Raw genomic sequence first — 20,586 nt, 5'->3', positions numbered from 1 at the left:
CGAATTATCACTGATCACCTTCTCCCCACATTCCCACAGCTGAGATCTGGAGCGCTGAGAGCTTCTGTGAATAAATAGCTTAGTGGTTTCAACCGAGCATGGCTCTGAGTCCCAGATCTCATCTGGCAAGGTCTTTCCAGGACTTTGAAGATGTGCTTTGACATTCCTTTTCCTTCCCAGGCAGTGACATGTCACTGTGGCCAAGAGCATCCACTAGTACAGTGGAGAGAAGGGCCTCTCTATGTGAGTGCTCACCCGGGGGTAGGGGTGGGGGCGGCAGCTGGAGGAAACGCAGAGACGGGAAGAAAGGACCGGACCCGAGGAGGAGCCTGCATATTATGCTGGAAATGACAGCCACACTCCATCTCCTTCTTAAAGCAGGGGTGCTATTCTTCTGAACAAAACTCTAACACGACTCTCGGAAAGCGCTGAAGTCCTCCTTCTGGCTGGGGTTTCTGGATAAACACATGAGGCAGCCACACAGTGCTGCTTCGTTTTGACAAGATATTTTCAGACACCTGGCAGACAGACTTAGAATAGTTTTCCGTCTTTCCTTCTTTTTGGTTGAGTGTAAACAGCACTGTTCTAATGTCAGCACCAAAGTACAGTGCGCTGGGCATTGGAGGCTGGAAGACGTCCGATGTCACTTAACCTCTCAGAGGCTGTTTTCCCATATGTCGAGTGTGATAGTAATAATAATAATAATATTTTCCTCAAGGAGTGGGGGAATAATGGCACACCACGCCATGATCCCTGGAATCTGTGAGTATGTCACCTTACCTGGCAGAAGGAACTGTGCAATGTGATTGAGTTAAGGATCTTGAGATGGAAATGATCCTGGAGTATCCAGGTGGGCCCCGGGTAAGCACAGGAGTCCTTATAAAGGAAAATGGGAGGGTCAGAGTCAGAAAGAGACTGGAAGACCCTCTGCTGCTGGCTTTGAAGGTGGAGGAAACAGCCATGAGCCAAGAAATGCAGGTGGCTTCTAGAAGCTGAAAAAGGAAAGAGAATGGATTCTTCCCTAGAGCTGCCTGAAGGAACGCAGCCCTGCTGACACCTCACTTTTAGCCTCATGAAACCCACTTAGGATTGCGACCTCCAGAACTGTACGGTAATAATTCCTGTTGTTTTAAGCTACTGAATTTATACGGCAGCAATAGGAAAAGAATGCATCGGGTAACTCTGGAATGCTGCAACACCAGGACAGGAGAGGACAGACACAGCAGTGAGTACAGAGGTGTTGTCCAAAGCCTACGCAGCTGTCTCAGGGTGAAGAGAAAAAAGCTCCTATCCTTTCATTAGGACCTGAGAGTGAAACACAGAACAGACAGTTTTTATACAATTCCTCTACCGGATTTCAGTATCCTAAAATATTTGCTGGCTCTCATGTCACTGTCATTTTTCATGCAATCTTTTAATGGACAATGAAGAAAGTTCTTAGAAGCTTGACACAAAATGAAGCAGGATTTCTTATAATAGTTTTTTTCAGTTATTTCATATTGTGATTCCATAAAGCCTTCTGAGATATCTCTAATACCCTGTTACTAAGGGTTCAAGATAATATATTGACTTTTAAATGCATTAGACAGAAATCTTTCTAAAATGCATTATGACTTTCTTAATCAGAACATATGCCACAGAATGCTCTTTTGATTTTTTTTTGAGTCTGTTCTTAGTTTTTCCAGTTACCTTCCCTGCTCAATGCTGTTAATAGCCTGAACTCACTTCTATCCCAAATCCCTCTTTTCTCTTCTAACATGAAGCTGCCAGTCTGCTTTGCTCTTTGCGAATGGGTCAATGAGCTCAGCTGAACTGTGCATAAACTAGAGAAAGTGAGACCACAGGCCCTGCTGGGAGGACAGCATAGGAGCTTCTAGGCCTGAACTTCTTCATCTTTTTTTTGGCCAATCAGAGGTCACTGTCATCTTGATGGCAACATGACTGTCTAGATTGTAGGGTGGCTACCTCAGTTCTAGGGAGGTGAGGTGGTACCATAGTTCTTAGGCACTGAGTCAGGTGTCATGAGTTCAGGAAGGAGGAAGAGTAAAGCCCACAAGCCCGGGGGCAGGGGCCCGCTCCACGAATCTCTGTGTCCCGGGGCCCAGCCCAGGGTCTGACAGAATGGAGGTGTTCCACTAATGTTTCTGAATGAACGAGGCCTCCTTTCCAAAGGTAGCTCTAGGCAGATGCTGAAGTTTCTGCCTTGCCTACAGTCATTCCCTCGGTTCAGGTTTCTCTCTCCTCTGGGAGGTCCTCCCTCCCCTTCAGATCAGGTTCATCTCCCTGGAGTACGTTGTAACTTACTTCATGCAGCTATTAGATGTAAAGAAATCAGAGTATTACTTCTATGAAAATATAAATTTTAAAAACCTTCTTTTAGAAACATTTTTACTTTTAGAAGAGGCTGCTTGTTAGTCAAAATTAAACTCTAAATAGTAGAATTAAGGTGATATAAAAAAATGGAATGGTTCATACATTTCTGGTATAAAATCTGTCTGGAAAGCAATTTGGAAACACGGATCCAGGGCCTTAAAACGTTTATACTCTTTGGTCCAGTAATTCCATTTTTAAGAACGAGTCCAAGAAAAATAGTCTTTTTACACAAAGCTTCGTGTTAAAGAGTACTGTTGTGTTCTATACCCCTGAAGGATGAGTGAGTGGCAGCTCCACCTCTGCTGGGAAGGCTGCAGGAAACAACCCCTGGCTCTGCGGGGAGTAAGTCAGAGAGCTGGGGAGTCAGACAGACCTTCTCTTTCCAGCCAGTGAATATCCCAGTGAGTTATTTGAGCCCCAGGAATATTATCTTTGGTCTATTTCATTTTCTATCCAAATTTGAAAAAAAAAAGTACAGTCTGTTTAGATAGGTGGAGGAAAAACAGGAAAAAGTAAACAGAAAATTTTCCTATCCTGTTCTCAGCCTGGTCTAAAGAAAAACTTTTTTTTTTGCAGGAGAAAAGTCTCCCAGACACAGAATGAGCCCCAGAACTCTAGGTATTAAGAAGGCCTTGTTACATAATTTTTTAACGGATCCTCTTTTACAGATGGTGTCAGAGACGGTGACACAGCCACAATGGCTATTAAATGAATTACTTATTAAATGAATTACTTTAAAGATATACACAACTAGGGTTGTGGGCCTTATTGTAAAATTTCATTAAAATTCTTAATTGCTTACAGTTATACTTCTTCTTGAGTCAGGGTGATTTGGTCTAGATCTGCAACTGGCCTTCTTCGCATGGCTGTCTTAGGACATCCCCAGGAACTCCGCTCTCAGGGAACTCAGCAAGTTCAAACTCATAATAATGCACTTTCCTCTTCTTTTTTTTTTTTTTTTTTGTGAGGAGGACTAGCCCTGAGCTAACATCTGATGCCAATCCTCCCCCTTTTTTCTTGAGGAAGATTGGCCCTGAGCTAACATCCGTGCCCATCTTCCTCCACTTTATATGGGACACCGCCACAGCACGGCTTGACAAGCGGTGCGTTGGTGCGCGCCTGGGATCTGAACCTGCGAACCCTGGGCCACTGCAGTGGAGCGCGTGCACTTAACCGCTTGTGCCACGGGGCCGGCCCCTTCTTTTCTGTTTTAACAACACATTCTTTATAATTTCCATTACTTAAATTGTTTTCCTGACCAATTCCCCTCTACAACTTCCTTATGGAGGAAGACATAATTCTCCTTCTTTCATAGTGTTTATCATAATTTGTAAATATGTAACTATTTGTGTGTCTATTTAAGGCCTGTCTCTCTTCCTAGACCATGAGCTCCGTGACAGCCGGGTGACATCTGCTCAGCACTCTATACCCACAGCATAGCACACCACAAGCACTTATCAACAGGGCCCAATAAATAGATAGATAAATAAATTCGCTTTTGAAAAAAATGATAGGCATTCATAACAATGTGGACATTTGATCTCCCTGCACAATGTTCCTTTAGGTCAGTAGAAGGTTTTGTAATAGTTCAAAGAGTATAAGTGACAGTGACTTAAACCTTAGACTAAATGCATGTAAACACAAGTTAGACTTGCTGTCACCTATGAAATCCTACCCTTCTGGGACACAGACTTTTTGTTTTGAACTTTGGAACAGGGTTAACTCTTGCTAAGAAGAACATGAAAGATTTTGCTAAAGTAGAAAGCCAGAACAAACCACCCCATCACCCCTCAAGAGCAGCAAACTAAAAATATCCAAAGCAAACCTTTCCAGGAACTGTAGGAAATATGAGTAATAAGGTATAAGTTCAGTTAATGTACCAAAACTCAGTTAATGGCATTTTTCTCATTGATCTCTAAAAAACAAAAAAGAGGTATAATTTTTATTCTGTATGCTTTCTTTATTGTTACAGATTGATCAAATCTTTTTTTTCTAATAAGCTATTCATTATATTTTTTCTTGCTTTCTAAATCTTGTCTCACTGTTGGAATGAATCAGAATGAGGGAGAAACAAATAGAACAAACCAAAGTTATGGAGAAAGTATGTGTGTGAACTTTATTTCATCATGAGAAAATCACTTCTGTGCAGTAACAGAGAATACTGGTATCTACACGATGATAGGGCTTTCTTTGTATTTAGGTACATACCTTATATTTGTACACAATATATAAAATTCATGGAGGAAATTAATTCTACAGTACAGTTTCTTTGCTGGAAGAGGACTTGTTCCATTAGTTTCTTTAGGAAACGACCCCCAGTTCTGTGACTGTGGTACCAAGGATCGCAGTTCCAATCCTGTAATTTATTAGACACCATAATCTTATGAACATTAAGAGAAACTGAGAAACTACATCCTCCTGCAGGATGAAAAGAGAGACATCAGTGCTCAGGCTGCTATGCTAACAACTGATTTTAGCAGAATAGTATGATTTCCATGATGTATTATGAATAGAAATAGTTTTCCGGTAGGTCTGATGACACTTATTAGCAATGTTTCTGCAAACTGTCTCCCTGCTCTGATGGCATGTGCTTCTCTCTTCAATCAAACCGCCCTGTACACACACGGGAAACAAGGCCACCACTGTGAGGGGTCTTCTGTACTGCGTCTAGGAAACCCTTGGAGGGCTTCAGCATTTTAGCATGGTACTTTGCGAAAAGAGGCAACTGCTCTCAAGCTGATAGGTCATCCCAGAGAGAAGCTGCTAAAATGATCATTTGGGGGAGGCTCTCGCTACAGCATCCCTGTAACCCAGATGGGAACAAGTCATGTGGGCATTTTCCCTTCAACAAATCCTTCTCTTTGAATAGCATCCCTCAGGATTTACAGCTGCTCCCCAAGCAGGGTTTTCACGGCTAGGGGCCCATCAACTTTGCTGTGGGATTTGAAGTTGTGCTTGTTTTTAACCATGTGAACCATTTTAGGAGTGATTGGCACATGCTGAGGTTTGTGGGAAGTAAGAACAAACACCACCACAGTTCTTTTCCTGAATTTGAACAAAATCAACACAATTAGTTCTGCAGAGGGAAGTTATGGAGGATGCTGGTGGGGTGGGGGTGACTTCTATGATTAAAATGACCTAGAAGGTCTGAAAATGCTTTGGCACCGACCAGAAATACCCCTTAATAGGTTTAATTTCATGTGTTGCAATTGCTTTTAAAACGAAAATGTTCACGCCTCAGAGGTTATACCTGGCCATCAAACTCAAGCCTCTCTTCTGAGAGATGGCTTGCCTTTGATGACCAAAATATTTACAGTATAGCCAAGAAGCGAGCGTTCTCTAGAGAATGACCTTGTATGGTGGGCCCCAGCAGCCCAACCACGCCTAGAGGGGCTGGCAAAGGTGGAAGGCGAGGCCGTGCGGAGCTGCTGATCTCTTTCTGTCTGAGCCCACAGGAAGCCCCAGTCCTGTGCCACCGGCCTCAGCCTTGGGTGTGAAATGACAGCGGTCTGCGCTGGAGGGACAGGCTCCTCTGAACAGCTCTAGGACCCCACACCCACCGGAAACACGTTCGGGCAGACAAATCCACAGCTGGAAAGAACCCAGGCCCACCCTCAGAAACAAGCAAGCACTACAAGGCAATTGAAAACCACTGGGGCAAACTGGCAAATGATGTGTGTCGTGGAGAATGGGAGCCTGCCCTAGAGCCTAGATACACACGTCCCACACGGGGCACATTCAGGCCTTCATGTTTCAGCTTCTTCAACTGCAGCTCATTTAGAGTGTTACAAAGGAAGCCGACAGCCCAAGCCATGTGAACTGCCGCTGTGGACTCTTTGGTTTGGTCACTCCACAGACCACCACAGGCTCTCTAAAGCAGGAGGAACAGCAGCTCTGTGCCAGAACACAGAGCGAGTCATGGAAACACTTGAGAATGTGGGCAGTGGTGGGGTTACCTCCGGGCTGGCAGCCACGTTAGACGCCTCGCAGCTCTCGCTCTGAGGGGTACTGCTGAAGGGCCTTACCCTCGGACGTTTGCAGGACCAGGGTCTTGCTGTACTGGCTGACGCCCGTTTTGTTGAAGGCCTTGATACGAGCGTTGTATGTGCTGTTGAAGTGCAGACCGTCCACGGTGCACATGGTCTCCTTCCCAACATATACCTCCTGAGGGTCAACAAACAACAGGCCATCGTTTGACTCAAACCTTGTGAGGGCTCATGAGGGAGGCACTGTGGCAGAGTGGTTAGGAGCAAGCGCTCTGGTGTCAGCCTGATCCGGACTCGAATCCTGCAAGATACTGGGCCATCTGATTGACCTCTTCTAGCCTCAGTTTCCTTATCTGTAAGATGGGGACAATGATACCTACCTTCTGAGGCTGGTGTGAGGGTTACATAAGGTCATATGTGCAAACTGACCAGCAGAGGGCCACCCCTTCAGCATGGGCCTGCAGCTCAATGAGTGGGAGTTATTAGCAGCTAGGGCTTAAAAAATGAAAATTGGGTGTTTAGCATTATGCTTACTGTTCTTAACTTATAATTTGTAGAGTATGTCACACCCACTCAGCTCCTTATCCATCAGTAGGATTTGTGAAAAACAGGTTTGAAAACATGAGGGTGGTCTCTGTACTGTGTTTGTAACTCCATTGACAACTTCAGGAACTGCCACACAGACCACACTCACAGCCACAGGAGTGTAGGGTTTCATCAAGTACAGAGGGAGGGGGAGGAGGCAGGGAGGGGAGGAAGAACGACATTTCAAAGGCTTAAAATAAATCCTAGCATAACGCGTCTTCAGCACAGGTTACGCATTTGCCTCCCTCTTTAGCCGCATACTTTACAATATTATGCTGATGTAATGGGTAAAAATAATTTGCATTCAAAGCACAGCCTTAAAACGACACCTCAGGAGATTGGGTCTGGGATTGCAGCGTGCTAAGAATTTTATATGGACGATCTAACAGACTCCTAACAACAATGCATGCGGTACATGTTATTATTATCATCCCCATTTTACAAATGAGGACCCGCAGGCTCAGAGGTGAGAACAGGCACACCACACAGCTGAGGGGGGATCCGGATCTGAATGCAGGCAGTCTGACTCCAGAGCTGGCAGTACTGCACGCGCCTCCTCTTAGAAGGGCAGGACAGTTTCTACTCAGACTCCTTCATCCATCTCTGATGGTACAAGGAGAAAGCAGGTGTTAGGTGAAGGGCAGGCAGGCCCTGCTGGGAGGGTCTGTCCCCAGAGGGGCGGGGAAGCTGGTGGGTCCTCTGAGGGTGTCGCTGGTTCCGGTTAACTAGTAGTAGATTCTCCACTTACCCGGAACTGACCCCCACTGCCGTCATCCAGCTCCAGAATGTATCCTTCGGCGGGCACCGTGGACAGAGGTGGCTGTTTCCAGGACAGCGTGGCGCTGCTGTTGTGGGTGCAACACTCCTCCAGCTGTAGGATGGGGGTTGCTGGGACTGGAGGGGAAGCTAAACAGAAATTAGTGTAACCCTGCTTCTGCTGAATTGCAAACATTTCAGTAACTTGGAATAATAAACAGCCCCCTCATAAACACGTGGTGAGAGTAAGTAGCTAGCCCGGGGTGCATGGGGGACCTAACAGGATCCCTCCCAGAGCCTCCAGGAATTGAACTGGTTCCTGAGCTACTGCGGGGCCTCTTTACAAGCTCGTGGTGGCATTTCCTGCCTTATTGAGGGGAGACAACTGCTCTGTTCTCACCTCCCTGAGCATCAAAGACATCATCCCTGAGGGAAATGTTTCACATGGGGGATGGATTTCCAGTCCAGCCCACTAAAGTCTATTTAACCTATAACATGATGATAAATTTATCATAAAATTTATTCTGAGCCTTAAACCCCAGTTTATAAACTTGAAACTGCCTATTCTGAGAAATAGCTCTGAAACCACTATATTTCTAAGGTTCTATCATTTTTTTAACTAGTGATTCTACTCTAGGTCTTGTGCACATAAGTAGCTCTAACAGTAGATTTCTGAATATTTGGTTCCAAGTGACATCAACAGTGATTTCTCAGTTTTGAAACTTCTGAGGAACTTGATACCATTCTTGCAAGGTAGCTATACACCTGAAAACAGCATCAGCTCAAGTACACTCCCTCTGCAGGTATGGAACAGTCAGCTGAGCCTGAGAGCAGTATGGGAGCAGAAAGGGCCTGGCAGGGGAGGGTCCAGGTGCCCTCAGGACCTCGTGAGAATCTGTCACGGTGTCACAACACCTCCCTGCTCGCCATTTTGAGCTGAAAGTCTTTTGCATTACTTAAAACTGCCAATTCGTTAAGTCTTCAGACACACAGACAGAAAAGTTAAGTAATGAATAATCCTGGTTCCTAACATATATGAACTCAGTACATGTATCTGAGAACAGTGTTTTACCAATTGCTTAAAATATTTTTTCAGCACCAACACATTATTTTTGTAGCACTTTAACCACAGGAGAGAATAACTAGACCACAGCCAGGGACATTTAGATGAACAAATGTTAACTGTGGCACACCTGGTATGCTGTACCAAAATTGGACTCTGAGTGTCGTGCACTGAATTAAATCTGCTCCTTGCCAGTCACCCCAACCAAGAGGATGGGTAACTTCACATCAGTTTAGGGAACAGGTTCTATGGTAGATGGCCCAGAAAACAAACCCAGGGACTACAAGATGGGTGATGGGAAGGGGAAGCAGGTCTATTGTCTTAAGACAATTACACTTAAGAAAAGACTGTGTACATTACAAGAAAACCATGCCTGAGTTACTAGACCAAATATAATTAAATAAAAATTAATAGCCAGTTAATTGGAGGCGACAGTTTAGGAAGGGAAATCACGTTTCAGGTTTCAACGGCATAGAGTTCAGGTGGAATCTTATCAGAGAACAATGGCTTCTGCAGCCTCACAGGTCCTAGAGCATCTGGATTTGGAGGAAAGGAGATCAATTTATTGCCTTGTTCAATAAATAGTAGACTAAGGACTGGATGGAAAGAGGAAGAGACAGAAGACATAACTCCTTCTAGTGATTGTCTACACATAAACAGGCACCGCCTAGGAGTTATAAGTGGAGGGTTAACTCTAGGTCATTTTATGTGTTAGGAACTGACTTTGTCAATTAAGTTTCCTTCCTTATATAAAGAATACATTTTAGCGTGTCATGGCAGAGTGAGCTTCCCCCATTGAACTCTCCCCCTCTAAGAAACAACAAAAAGGACATTCATAGTCCAATAGACGCTATTCACACAATGCAGGGGACGTCTGAGGCACCTAGGCAGCCGTACACCCGAGGACTGAGGTGCTGGAATCCCCAGAGTAAGTGGAAGGAGGTAAGAGGAGCTCCCTCCCTTCCCCAAGCACTGTGACCCAGAGACTGAGACCACGTGGCTCTCAGAGGAGGGGGAGGGGCAGCTCGCTGTGTGAAAACTGGCGCTCTCCAAGACCCCTCACAGCCTGTGGGGATCCTCCTACAGAGGGAGCGGAACTATTGCGAGGGTAGTTTCAACTAGCTAGCCCCTCAGGAGAGCAGAGAGTGACCCTACGAAGCGAGAAACCTCTGAGATCGGGGAGGCGAAAGTAAGCGCCCCTCCCCAACCCGGCCCACCTGACCAGTGCTTCAGCTCAGCCCCATCCCCAGAGGCAGCGGCCCCCAGGTTCCTGGGCCCAACCAGCAGAGGGATGAGCCTGTGTCCCCACACCAGAGGCAGCGGCAGCTCAGGCCCCACCACGCCACAGTCCCGGCTGCTCCAGATGGACCAAGCCACGGCCACAGCTTCCCCGGCTTCCACGTGCCACAGCCCCAGCTCCTTCGGCTTGACCATCCCCTCCCCCCGGCTCCAGCTGCTTCGGCTTGGCCTGTGCTCAGGCTCCAGCGGACCTGGCGCCAGCAACTTTGGCCCAGCGCACTCCAGTTCCAGCTTCTTTGGTCCAGTGGCGCTCCAGCTCCTCCTGCTTTGGTCCAGCGGCGCTCCAGCTCCTCCTTCTTTGGTCCAGCAGCGCTCCAGCTTCTCCTTCTTTGGCACACTGCACTCTAGTTCCAGCTTCTTCAGCCCAGCGGCACTTCAGCTGCAGCTGCTTCAACCCACCCGCACCTGAGCCCCAGCTGCTTCGGCCTAGCTGTGCTCCAGTCCCAGCTGTTCCCATGCTTGCCCCCAGCAGCCTCCACTCGGCCACGCCTCAGATCAGCCAGGGGCCAACAAGAGTGCCCGAGGATTGAGGCAGGCCAGAATACACAGCCCTTGACCCCCACCCAGCAGCAGCAAGAAGAAACTGCAACCACATATTTTCACTATGAGGAAAAGTAAGCCAACACCAACAGACACTATGCAAAAATATAGTAAATCTCCAGACCAAAAGGAAAATGACAAGCACCCAGAAGTCAACCCGGAAAGCACAGAAATATACAACCTTAATGACAGAGAATTCAAAATAGCCATCATAAAAAAGCTTAATGAACTACAAGAAAACACAGACAGACAATTCAATAAAATCAGGAGTTTCTTCACAAAAGAGACTGAAACTATAAAAAAAAAAACCGGGCCAGCCCCATGGCTTAGCGGTTAAGTGCACATGCTCTGCTACTGGTGGCCCAGGTTCAGATCCCGGGCGTGCACCAACACATTGCTTCTCTGGCCATGCTGAGGCCACGTCCCACATACAGCAACTAGAAGGATGTGCAACTATGACATACAATTATCTATTGGGGCCTTGGGGGAAAAAAAAGGGGAAGGATTGGCAATAGATGTTAACTCAGAGCCGGTCTTCCTCAGCAAAAAGAGGAGGATTGGCATGGATGTTAGCTCAGGGCTGATCTTCCCCACACACACACACACACACACACACACACACACAAACCAATCAGAAATCTTAGAGGCGCTGGCCTGGTGGTGCAAGTGGTTAAGTGCTCGCGCTCTGCTGCGGCAGCCCGGGGTTCGCTAGTTTGGATCCTGGGTGCACACCGATGCACCGCTTGGCAAGCCATGCTGTGACGGCGTCCCATATAAAGTGGAGGAAGATGGGCATGGATGTTAGCCCACGGCCAGTCTTCCTCAGCAAAAAGAGGAGGATTGGCAGCTGTTAGCTCAGGGCTGATCTTCCTCACAAAAAAATAAATAAATAAAAGGCTGGCCCCTTGGTGTAGCGGTTATGTGCACGCGCGCCGCTGCTGGCGGCCTGGGTTTGGATCCCAGATGCACACCGATGCGCTTGTCAGGCCATACTGTGGCGGTGTCCCATATAAAGTAGAGGAAGATGGGCACAGATGTTAGCCCAGGGCCAATCTTCCTCAGCAAAAAGAGGAGAGTTGGCAGATGTTAGCTCAGGGCTGATCTTCCTCACAAAAAAAAAAAAAAAAGAAATCTGATAAAAACACAATAGAGGAGGTAAAGACGAATCTGGAAGCGTTAAGCATCAGAGCTGACAGTATGGAGGAAAGAATTAGCAATATTGAGGACAGCAATGCAGAAATTCTCCAGATGGAGGAAGAAAGAGAACTAAGACTAAAAAGAAATGAAGAAACTCTCTGAGAAATACTCGATTCAATTAGGAAATCCAACATAAGGATTATAAGTATTCCAGAGGGAGAAGAGAGGAAAAAGGAGCAGAGAACTTGCTCAAAGAAATAATAGATAAGAACTTCCCAAACCTGGGCAAGGAGCTGGAAATACCAGTGAATGAAATAAATAGATCTCCTAAATACATCAACACAAAAAGACCCTCTCCAAGGCATATAGTAGTAAAGGTGGCAAAAGTCAACAACAAAGAAAAAATATTAAGGGCAGCTAGACCAAGAAAAATAACATACAAAGGATTTCCTATCAGGCTCTCAGCCAATTTCTCGACAGAAACCTTACAGGCTAGGAGAGAGTGGAATGATATATTCAAAATTCTGAAGGACAAAATCTTTCAGCCAAGAATACTCTATCCAGCGAAAATATCCTTCAGATACGATGCTCTATCCAGCAAAAATATCCTTCAGATACGATGAAGAAATAATAACTATCCCAGATAAACAAAAGCTAAGGGAGTTCATTGCCACAAGACCCCCACTACAAGAAGTGCTCAAGAAGGCCCTCCTCCACGAGAAAAAAAAGAGAAAGGAGATTCAAAGTTTTGAACAAGGAAGAAAATAGGTCGACAAAACCAGAAAAATTGCAGTCCTCTATCAAAGTAGATTAGCAAACAATTATAAAACCAAAGGTCAAAGGAAGGTAAGCACCAAGCATAAATATGACCTCATCATGTTACACACGAACTCACAAGACAAGAAGGAATAAGATGTGACAACAATAGCTTAGAAGGGGAAGAGGAAAGGGATGGAATCAACTTAGTCTAAGGGAATAAGAGGCATCAAAAAATGGACTATCCCATCCACGAGATTTTTTATACAAACTTCATGGTAACCACTAACCAAATAATCAGAACAGAATCACACATGATAAAGAAAGAGAAAAACTAAGAGAACCCCCATACAGAACTACCAAACTGAATTGGTAGTCCGAAACACATGGGATGAGAAACAAAAGAAATGCAAAAGAACTGGAAAAAGAGAGCTAAAATAACAACAATAAGCCCCCATATATCAATAATTACCCTAAATGTAAATGGACTGAACTCTCCAATCAAAAGACAGAGTGGTGGGATGGATTAAAAAACAAGACCCAACAATATGCTGCCTCCAGGAAACATATCTCAGCTCTAAAGACAAACACAGGCTCAGAGTGAAAGGATGGAAGACAATACTCCAAGCTAACGGCAAACAAAAGAAAGCAGGCGTTGCCATATTTATATCAGACAAAGTTGACTTCAAGATAAAACAGGTAATGAGAGACAAAGTGGGGCAATATATAATGATAAAAGGGACACTCCACCAAGAAGACATATCACTTTTAAATATATATGCACCCAATATAGGAGCACCAAGGTACATAAAGCAACTACTAACAAACCTAAAAGGAGATATTAACAACACAATAACAGTAGGGGATCTTAACACCCCACTCTCATCAACAGACAGATCATCCAGACAGAAAATCAGTATGGAAATAATGGACTTAAATGAAAAACTTGATGAAATGGACTTAACAGATATATATAGAGCACTCCATCCAAACACAGCAGATTACACATTCTTCTCAACCGCACATGCAACATTCTCAAGAATAGACCACATGTTGGGAAACAAGGCATGTTTATATAAAGTTAAGAAGATTGAAATCATAACAAGCATCTTTTCCGACCATAATGCCATGAAGCTAGAAATCAACTACAAGGAAAATACCGGGAAAGTGACAAAGCTATAGAGACTCAACAACATGCTAGTAAACAACCAATGGATCGTTGATGAAGTTAAAGGAGAAATCAAATCATATCTAGAGACAAATGAAAATGAAAATACACCGTACCAACTTATATGAGATGCAGCAAAAGTAGTCTTGAGAGGGAAACTCATAGCAATACAGGCCCACCTTATGAGAAGAAGCCCAAATAAGCAACCTCAAATTACACCTAACAGAATTAGAAAAAGAAGAACAAAGCCTAAAATCAACAGGAGGGAAATAATAAAAATCAGAGCAGAAATAAATGAAATTGAAATAAAAAAAACAGTAGAAAGGATCAACGAAAGAAAGAGCTGGTTCTTTGAGAAGATAAACAAAATTGACAAACCCTTAGCCAGACTCATCAAGAAAAAAAGAGAGAAGGCTCAAATAAATAAAATTAGAAATGAAAAAGGAGAAATTATGACAGATACCACAGAAATACAAAACATTATAAGAGAATACTATGAAAAACTATATGCCAACAAATTGGACAATCTAGAAGAAATGGATAAATTCTTAGACTCATACAACCTCCCAAAATTGAATCAAGAAGAAATAGAGAACCTGAATAGACCAATCACAAGTAAAGAGATTGAAACAGTAATCAAAAACCTCCCAAGAAATAAAAGTCCAGGACCAGATGGTTTCTCTGCAGAATTTTACCAAAGATTCAAAGAAGACTTAATACCTATCCTTCTCAAATTATTCCAAAAAATAGAGGAAGATGGAACACTTCCCAACACATTCTACAAGGCCAACATCACCCTGATACCAAAGCCAGGCAAAAACAATACTAAGAAGGAAAACTACAGACCAATATCCCTGATGAACACAGATGCAAAAATCTTCAACAAAATATTGGCAAACCGAATACAACAATACATTAAAAAGACCATACACTATGAGCAAGTGGGATTTATACCAGGGACACAGGAATGGTTCAACATCCGCAAATCAATCAATGTGATATACCACATTAACAAAATGAGGAATAAAAACCATATGATCATCTTAATAGATGCAGAGAAGGCTTTTGACAAGATCCAACATCCATTTATGATAAAAACTCTCAACAAAATGGGTATAGAAGGAAAGTACCTTAACATAATAAAGGCCATATATGACAAACCCACAGCCAACATCATACTCAATGGAGAAAAACTGAAAGCCATCCCTCTGAAAACAGCAATAAGACAAGGGTGGCCACTCTCGCCACTCTTACTCAACACAGTAGTGGAGGTTCTGGACAGAGCAATTAGGCAAGAAAAAGGAATAAAAGGAATCCAAATAGGCAGTGAAGAAGTGAAAGTCTCGCTGTTTGCAGATGACATGATCTTATATATAGAAAACCCTAAAGAATCCATTGGAAAACTATTAGAAACAATCAACAACTACAGCCAAGTGGCAGGGTACAATATCAACATACAGAAATCAGTTGCATTTCTATATACCAACAATGAACTAACAGAAAGAGAACTCAAGAAGATAATCCCATTTGCAATCGCAACAAAAAGAATAAAATATCTAGGAGTAAATTTAACCAAGGAAGTGAAAGACCTATACAATGAAAACTATAAGACATTATTGAGTGAAATCAATGATGACATAAAGAAATAGAAAAATATTCCATGCACTTGGATTGGAATAAACATAGTTAAAATGTCCATACTACCTAAAGCAATCTACAGATTCAATGCAATCCCAATCAGAATCCCAAGGACATTCTTCACAGAAATAAAACAAAAAATACTAACATTCATATGGGGCAACAAAAGACCCCGTATAGCTAAAGCAATCCTGAATAAGAAGAACAAGGCTAGAGGCATCACAATCCCTGACTTCAAAACATACTACAAAGCACATGGTAAATTAAAACAGCATGGTACTGGTACAAAAACAGACACACAGATCAATGGAACAGAACTGAAAGCACAGAAATAAAACCTCATATCTATGGGCAGCTAATCTTTGACAAAGGAGCTAAGGACATACAGTGGAGAAAGGAAAGTCTCTTCAATAAATTGTGCTGGGAAAACTGGACAGCCACTTGCAAAAGAATGAAAGTAGACCGCCTTCTTTCGCCATACACAAAAATTAACTCAAAATGGATCAAAGACCTGAAGGTGAGACCTGAAACTATAAAACTCTTGGAGGAAAATATAGGTAGTACACTACTCGTCATCAGCCATAAAGGGATCTTTTTGAATTCCATGCCTACTCAGACAAGGGAAACAAAAGAAAAAATAAACAAGTGGGACTTCATCAGATTAAAGAGTTTCTACAAGGCAAATGAAACCAGGATCAAAATGAATAGGAAACCCACTAGCTGGGAAAAAATATTTGCAAACCATGTATCTGACAAGGGATTAATCTCCATAACATATAAAGAACTCACACAACTGAATAACAAAAAAGCAAACCACCCGATCAAAAAATGGGCAGAGGAAATGAACAGACGCTTCTCCAAAGAAGATATACAGATGGCCAATAGGCACATGAAAAGATGCTCAACATCACTAATCATCAGGGAAATGCAAATCAAAACCACACTAAGATATCATCTTACACCTGTTAGAATGGCTATAATCACCAAGGCAAAAAACAACAAATGCTGGAGAGGCTGTGGAGAAATGGGAACACTAATCCACTGCTGGTGGGAATGCAAACTGGTGCAGCCTCTATGGAAAACAGTATGGAGATTCCTCAAAAAATTAAAAATAGAAATACCGTATGATCCAGCTATCCCACTACTGGGTATCTACACAACGAACCTGAAATCAACAATCCAAAGAGGCTTATGCACCCCTATGTTCATTGCAGCATTATTCACTATAGCCAAGATGTGGAAGCAACCCAAGTGTCCCTCAACTGATGACTGGATAAAGAAGACGTGGTATATATATACCATGGACTACTACTCAGCCATAAAAAAAAAGACAAAATCGTCCCATTTGCAACAACATGGATGGACCTGGAGGGTATTATGTTTAGTGAAATAAGCCAGAAAGAGAAAGACAAACAGTGCATGATTTCACTCATACGTACAAGATAAACCAACACACGGACAGATAGAACTGTTTGGTGGTTACCAGGGGTTAGGGGAGCTGGGGGGTGGGCACAAGGGGTGGAGGGATGCACTTATATGGTGACTGACAAACAATAACGTACAACAAAAATTTCACAATAAAAAAAATGCCTGTTTATACTGGGAAAACAAAACAAAACACAAAAAGAATACATTGTAACATACTGACTGTAGAGAAAAACATGAAAAATATGAAAAGTTTAAGAAAAATAATCTTCAAAGGGCTTCCAGAGACATGGAATGATTCTCCCTGGGTATATTTGCTCTTAGCTGTCCTTATTAGTTAGAGCAGACCATAAAAAACAATTCCTCGGATGCTGTTTATTTCATTAATTCCTCTACCAGTCTTCATGTTCCCTTGGTTATGTTTCAGGCAAGTCTACATTTCACCAATTTCAAAATAAAAAAATAAGATCACAAGATAGTTTCAACTTGAATCATACAAATGCCTGCAATGTTTCTGCTGAGAAACTGAAATTTCCCTGTATAGAATAGGTATAATTAAAAGATTAATTGAAATACATGGTGTCATGTGTAATTAAACCATGTGAGCTTCATTTATAAGCCCTCAACGGGTACACTTTAAAAGACCAAAAGGAGAGAAAAAAGTCTAACCACTCACTAACCTTCAGGTCTTAATATTGCCCCAGGTTTAAACAAATAGAGCAAGCAAAAAAATCAAAGTGAGAGAGAGAGAGAAGGAAGGAAGGAACCCAGAGACATATGCATGTGTCTAAATCTATTTCTCAATATGCTGAGAATTATTTTTTCCTTTTGCTTATTTACCCCAAAGTGATGTTGCCTATAAAATACGAATGTGACAAAACTACAGCCTCATTAGCAAAGACCGAGGCTGACATTTTAGAAAAATAGATTTTACAGTGGGTGTATGTTACCCTGTTTCACTGTATTAGGTATAAAATAAATGGTCCACAACACTCTGAAGTATTCTCACATTAGTTCACACTTGCGTTTTGGACGTGGACAGCATCACAGGTCCTGGACTGCACTCTAAGAAAGAACTCCTCTGGCCGGGGCGGCCGCAGCTCTCGTAATCTTAACACTTTCCTGATCATTCCTGGACATTTTTGTTTTTCCTAAAGAACTCGTTTCTCCTGACCGGATCGGGTCCTGGATCAGAATTCCAGTACCTGCATCCTTTCAGCCTGTGAAATAAAGCTTCAGGCTGAAAGTTCTCTCTTAGACACCAGGGCAGCTGTTCTTCCCGACTTCCCCGAAGGGGTCTGGGGGATCCTCGGCTCAAAGTTAAATCCTGCAACAGTGGCTCGTTATATCAAAGCTTTCAAATGTCATCTTTTTCAGGTCATTCTAGTTCAAATTATGTCTCACGTTTTTCTCATTTGTGTAATTTCTTTCTCCAATCCTTCAGATTGTGAACACTCACCACCACCCAGAGTTCCTCTGTGAGAGTTAACAGGTGTGTGGCAAGGACAGGAGAGCAAGAGCAAGAGCCCCACCCCCCCACCCCTGATATGGAGAAGTGACCAGAAGCCCGACAGGGTGGGGCGAGGTCGACGTGCGTTCACTCACTTAACTTCCACAACTACCCCCCAGGTAGGCACTGTTACCGCCTCTACTCTGCAGATGAGGAAACTGAACACAGAAAGGTGTCACAGCTGGTCGGTGGCAGGGCTGGAATCTGAGGCCAACAGGCAGGCCCAGGACCGCGGGCCCTGCTGCATCAGGCTGCCTCCCCCGATGCTGCCCAGTACCAGTGCTGGAGGGAAGCCCCGTGCCTGATCCCAGGAGGAAAGTTTCTCTTTGGTTCCCATCATGTGAACGACAAAGCTTCCCAAGAAGTGCTGGTACAGATTAGTGAAATATTTCACCTTAACAGCTATGATGGTTGGGATGTCCTTTTATGGAGTCACCTTCTCCGAAGGTTCCTTTGTGGACTGTTGTTCCTTTTTATAGCGGCTGAACAATGCAAACGGCATCTGAGGAGGGTTTAGACTTCAGAGGAACGACAAGCCAATTCTGGAAAGCCATCACTAGCACACCATTGAGGATAAATGTGAACACAGGTTTTGAAGACATGCCTTTCAGGCCCTCAAACCGTGAACAGATTACGTGCCGGTCGGTGCGTGTGCTCATCCCCGCCTCTGCCAAACCGCTTGGCGCTCTCTCTCCATGACTTACAGGAGGGTCTGTTTAGATCACACTGGCCTTGCCCACGACCTTGGTGCACAGTCTGGGCTCTTACAGTCAACATGAATTCATGAAGACAAACGTGTCCCTAGGTGAGTAGAGGCCCGTGAGGGATTAACACCACTGGTCTCTGTGCTAAAAGGCTTGGTGGACAGGTCATGGTCTCAGCCTGCTTCAGCATAAACACCTGGCATTTCATCTCAGCACCAGCTGACGACTCTTGGCATACTTTGTGTACTGAGACAATTCTGGGGTAATGCTTCTCTGGGCAAGGGTAGTATCTGAAATCTATTCTGAGCCAAGAAGCAGAGCCCTTGATGGACGAGGGAAAAAAATCTTAAAATTTCCTTTCCATGACCTGGGAAAGAACTGATAATGCCAATTTAGAATCAAGGAAAAAATGTTTTGATTACTCTCTAATAAAAACGGAAAACAAAGCTTAATCTGTTGTTTTCTATAAAAGAAAAGTCTGAGAGATCAAACACCACTCCCAATAGTCTGGAAAGAAGGTAAGATAATTTTCTAATCAAATGCAGAAAACATGTCATTACAATCTAGGGATGTTTAAGCAAAGACGGGACCAGCCTTCTCCACTCAGATCTCAACTGATGAGAGTGATGTGGAATCAGAAAGAGTAATCAGTTAAATCCTTAGCTAACAAGAGAATAATTTTAGGCAACACATTCTAGCTGAACAGTAGCTGGCCTAGGTGGAAATATTTAAAGACCAGCAACAGACCTATCTTCTCTAATAAAAAAAAAGGCATCTGAGGTGAAATTTCAAAAGCAAAGAAATGGTCAAATTTTGAGTCTAGAAGTAAACAGTTTAGTTGTCAGTTTGAGTCATAACTTTAAATGCATATTTTAAGTAACTGAAAATATTTTAACTTTCTACTAATCCACTTAGCACAATTAGAAAATATATATTGAACTTCACATATTGTTAGTTTCACAATGGTCAGATTAACACCATTCCAAATGCCACTTAAATCCTGGCCATTTGTACATGGATTTTGGGGTGCAGTTTCTTGACATATTTTTACTGACAAGCCGTGCAAGTGCAGTTTATTAAACTGACTATGAATATCCTAATAAAAAGGCTAACACTATGCCAGGCACAGTTGTGTGTATGTTACAGACATCAAAGGGGCTAGGAGGAGAAGTCTGAACCACAGCCAATCAGGCTCCGTTGCCTCACGACCTTTTGACTTTTTCTTTATTGCAAGCATCTGACAGAAAAAAATTATTCAGATTCTAGAGGACTGGGCTCTCACTGAATTAATTAAACTTAACAAGCACAAAGCAAAGCACAAATTAACTCTACAGAGGGATACTAATCAGAAGTAAATTAAATTAAGATGAAGTGTTGAAAAGGAAAATTGAACAATCTAGTCTTATACCAAACGGCCTGTTACAATAACTTCATAAATAACTGTTCAGGATAATTCTGTGTTTCAGGTGAATTTGTGCTGTGACTATTCTGCATTTTGGCCTCTAGAGTACATGGCATTCTCTGCTGTGTGTACAGACTTTACAGAAGGCAGGTACAAGCAGCCGTGTCCATGCTTAATTCTGTGTGCGGCCCTAAACGGCCAAGTGACAATGCTGTAGGAATGTGGTCTGTGATGCACAGCCTGT

At 43.3% G+C, this 20,586-nt stretch overlaps 1 protein-coding gene across 11 annotated transcripts in view; it reads right to left on the bottom strand.

Annotated features, from left to right (window-relative positions):
• TRIM9 (tripartite motif containing 9) overlaps window positions 1–20,586 on the bottom strand; it is a 131,095-nt gene that overhangs the window by 30,661 nt on the left and 79,848 nt on the right. For 6 of the 11 annotated variants that reach the window (XM_087421675.1, XM_087421720.1, XM_087421716.1 and 3 more), the window contains exons 6-7: window positions 7,693–7,850; window positions 6,399–6,537 (exon numbers count right to left, since the gene is read on the bottom strand). In XM_087421675.1, coding sequence (XP_087277801.1) covers window positions 6,399–6,537; window positions 7,693–7,850 — 297 coding nt within the window. Of the gene's footprint in view, window positions 1–5,554; window positions 5,586–6,382; window positions 6,538–7,692; window positions 7,851–20,586 lie in introns of all 11 variants that reach the window. The other 5 variants (XM_087421706.1, XM_087421668.1, XM_087421689.1 and 2 more) reach the window with 3 other exon arrangements.

The sequence above is a fragment of the Ceratotherium simum genome, chromosome 3 (genome assembly GCF_057802395.1).
Source record: "Ceratotherium simum simum isolate JZ-2026a chromosome 3, ASM5780239v1, whole genome shotgun sequence".
NCBI classification, from domain to species: domain Eukaryota; kingdom Metazoa; phylum Chordata; class Mammalia; order Perissodactyla; family Rhinocerotidae; genus Ceratotherium; species Ceratotherium simum.
Note: the sequence above shows the minus strand (reverse complement) of the source record. Positions and strands in the feature narration are given on the sequence as shown.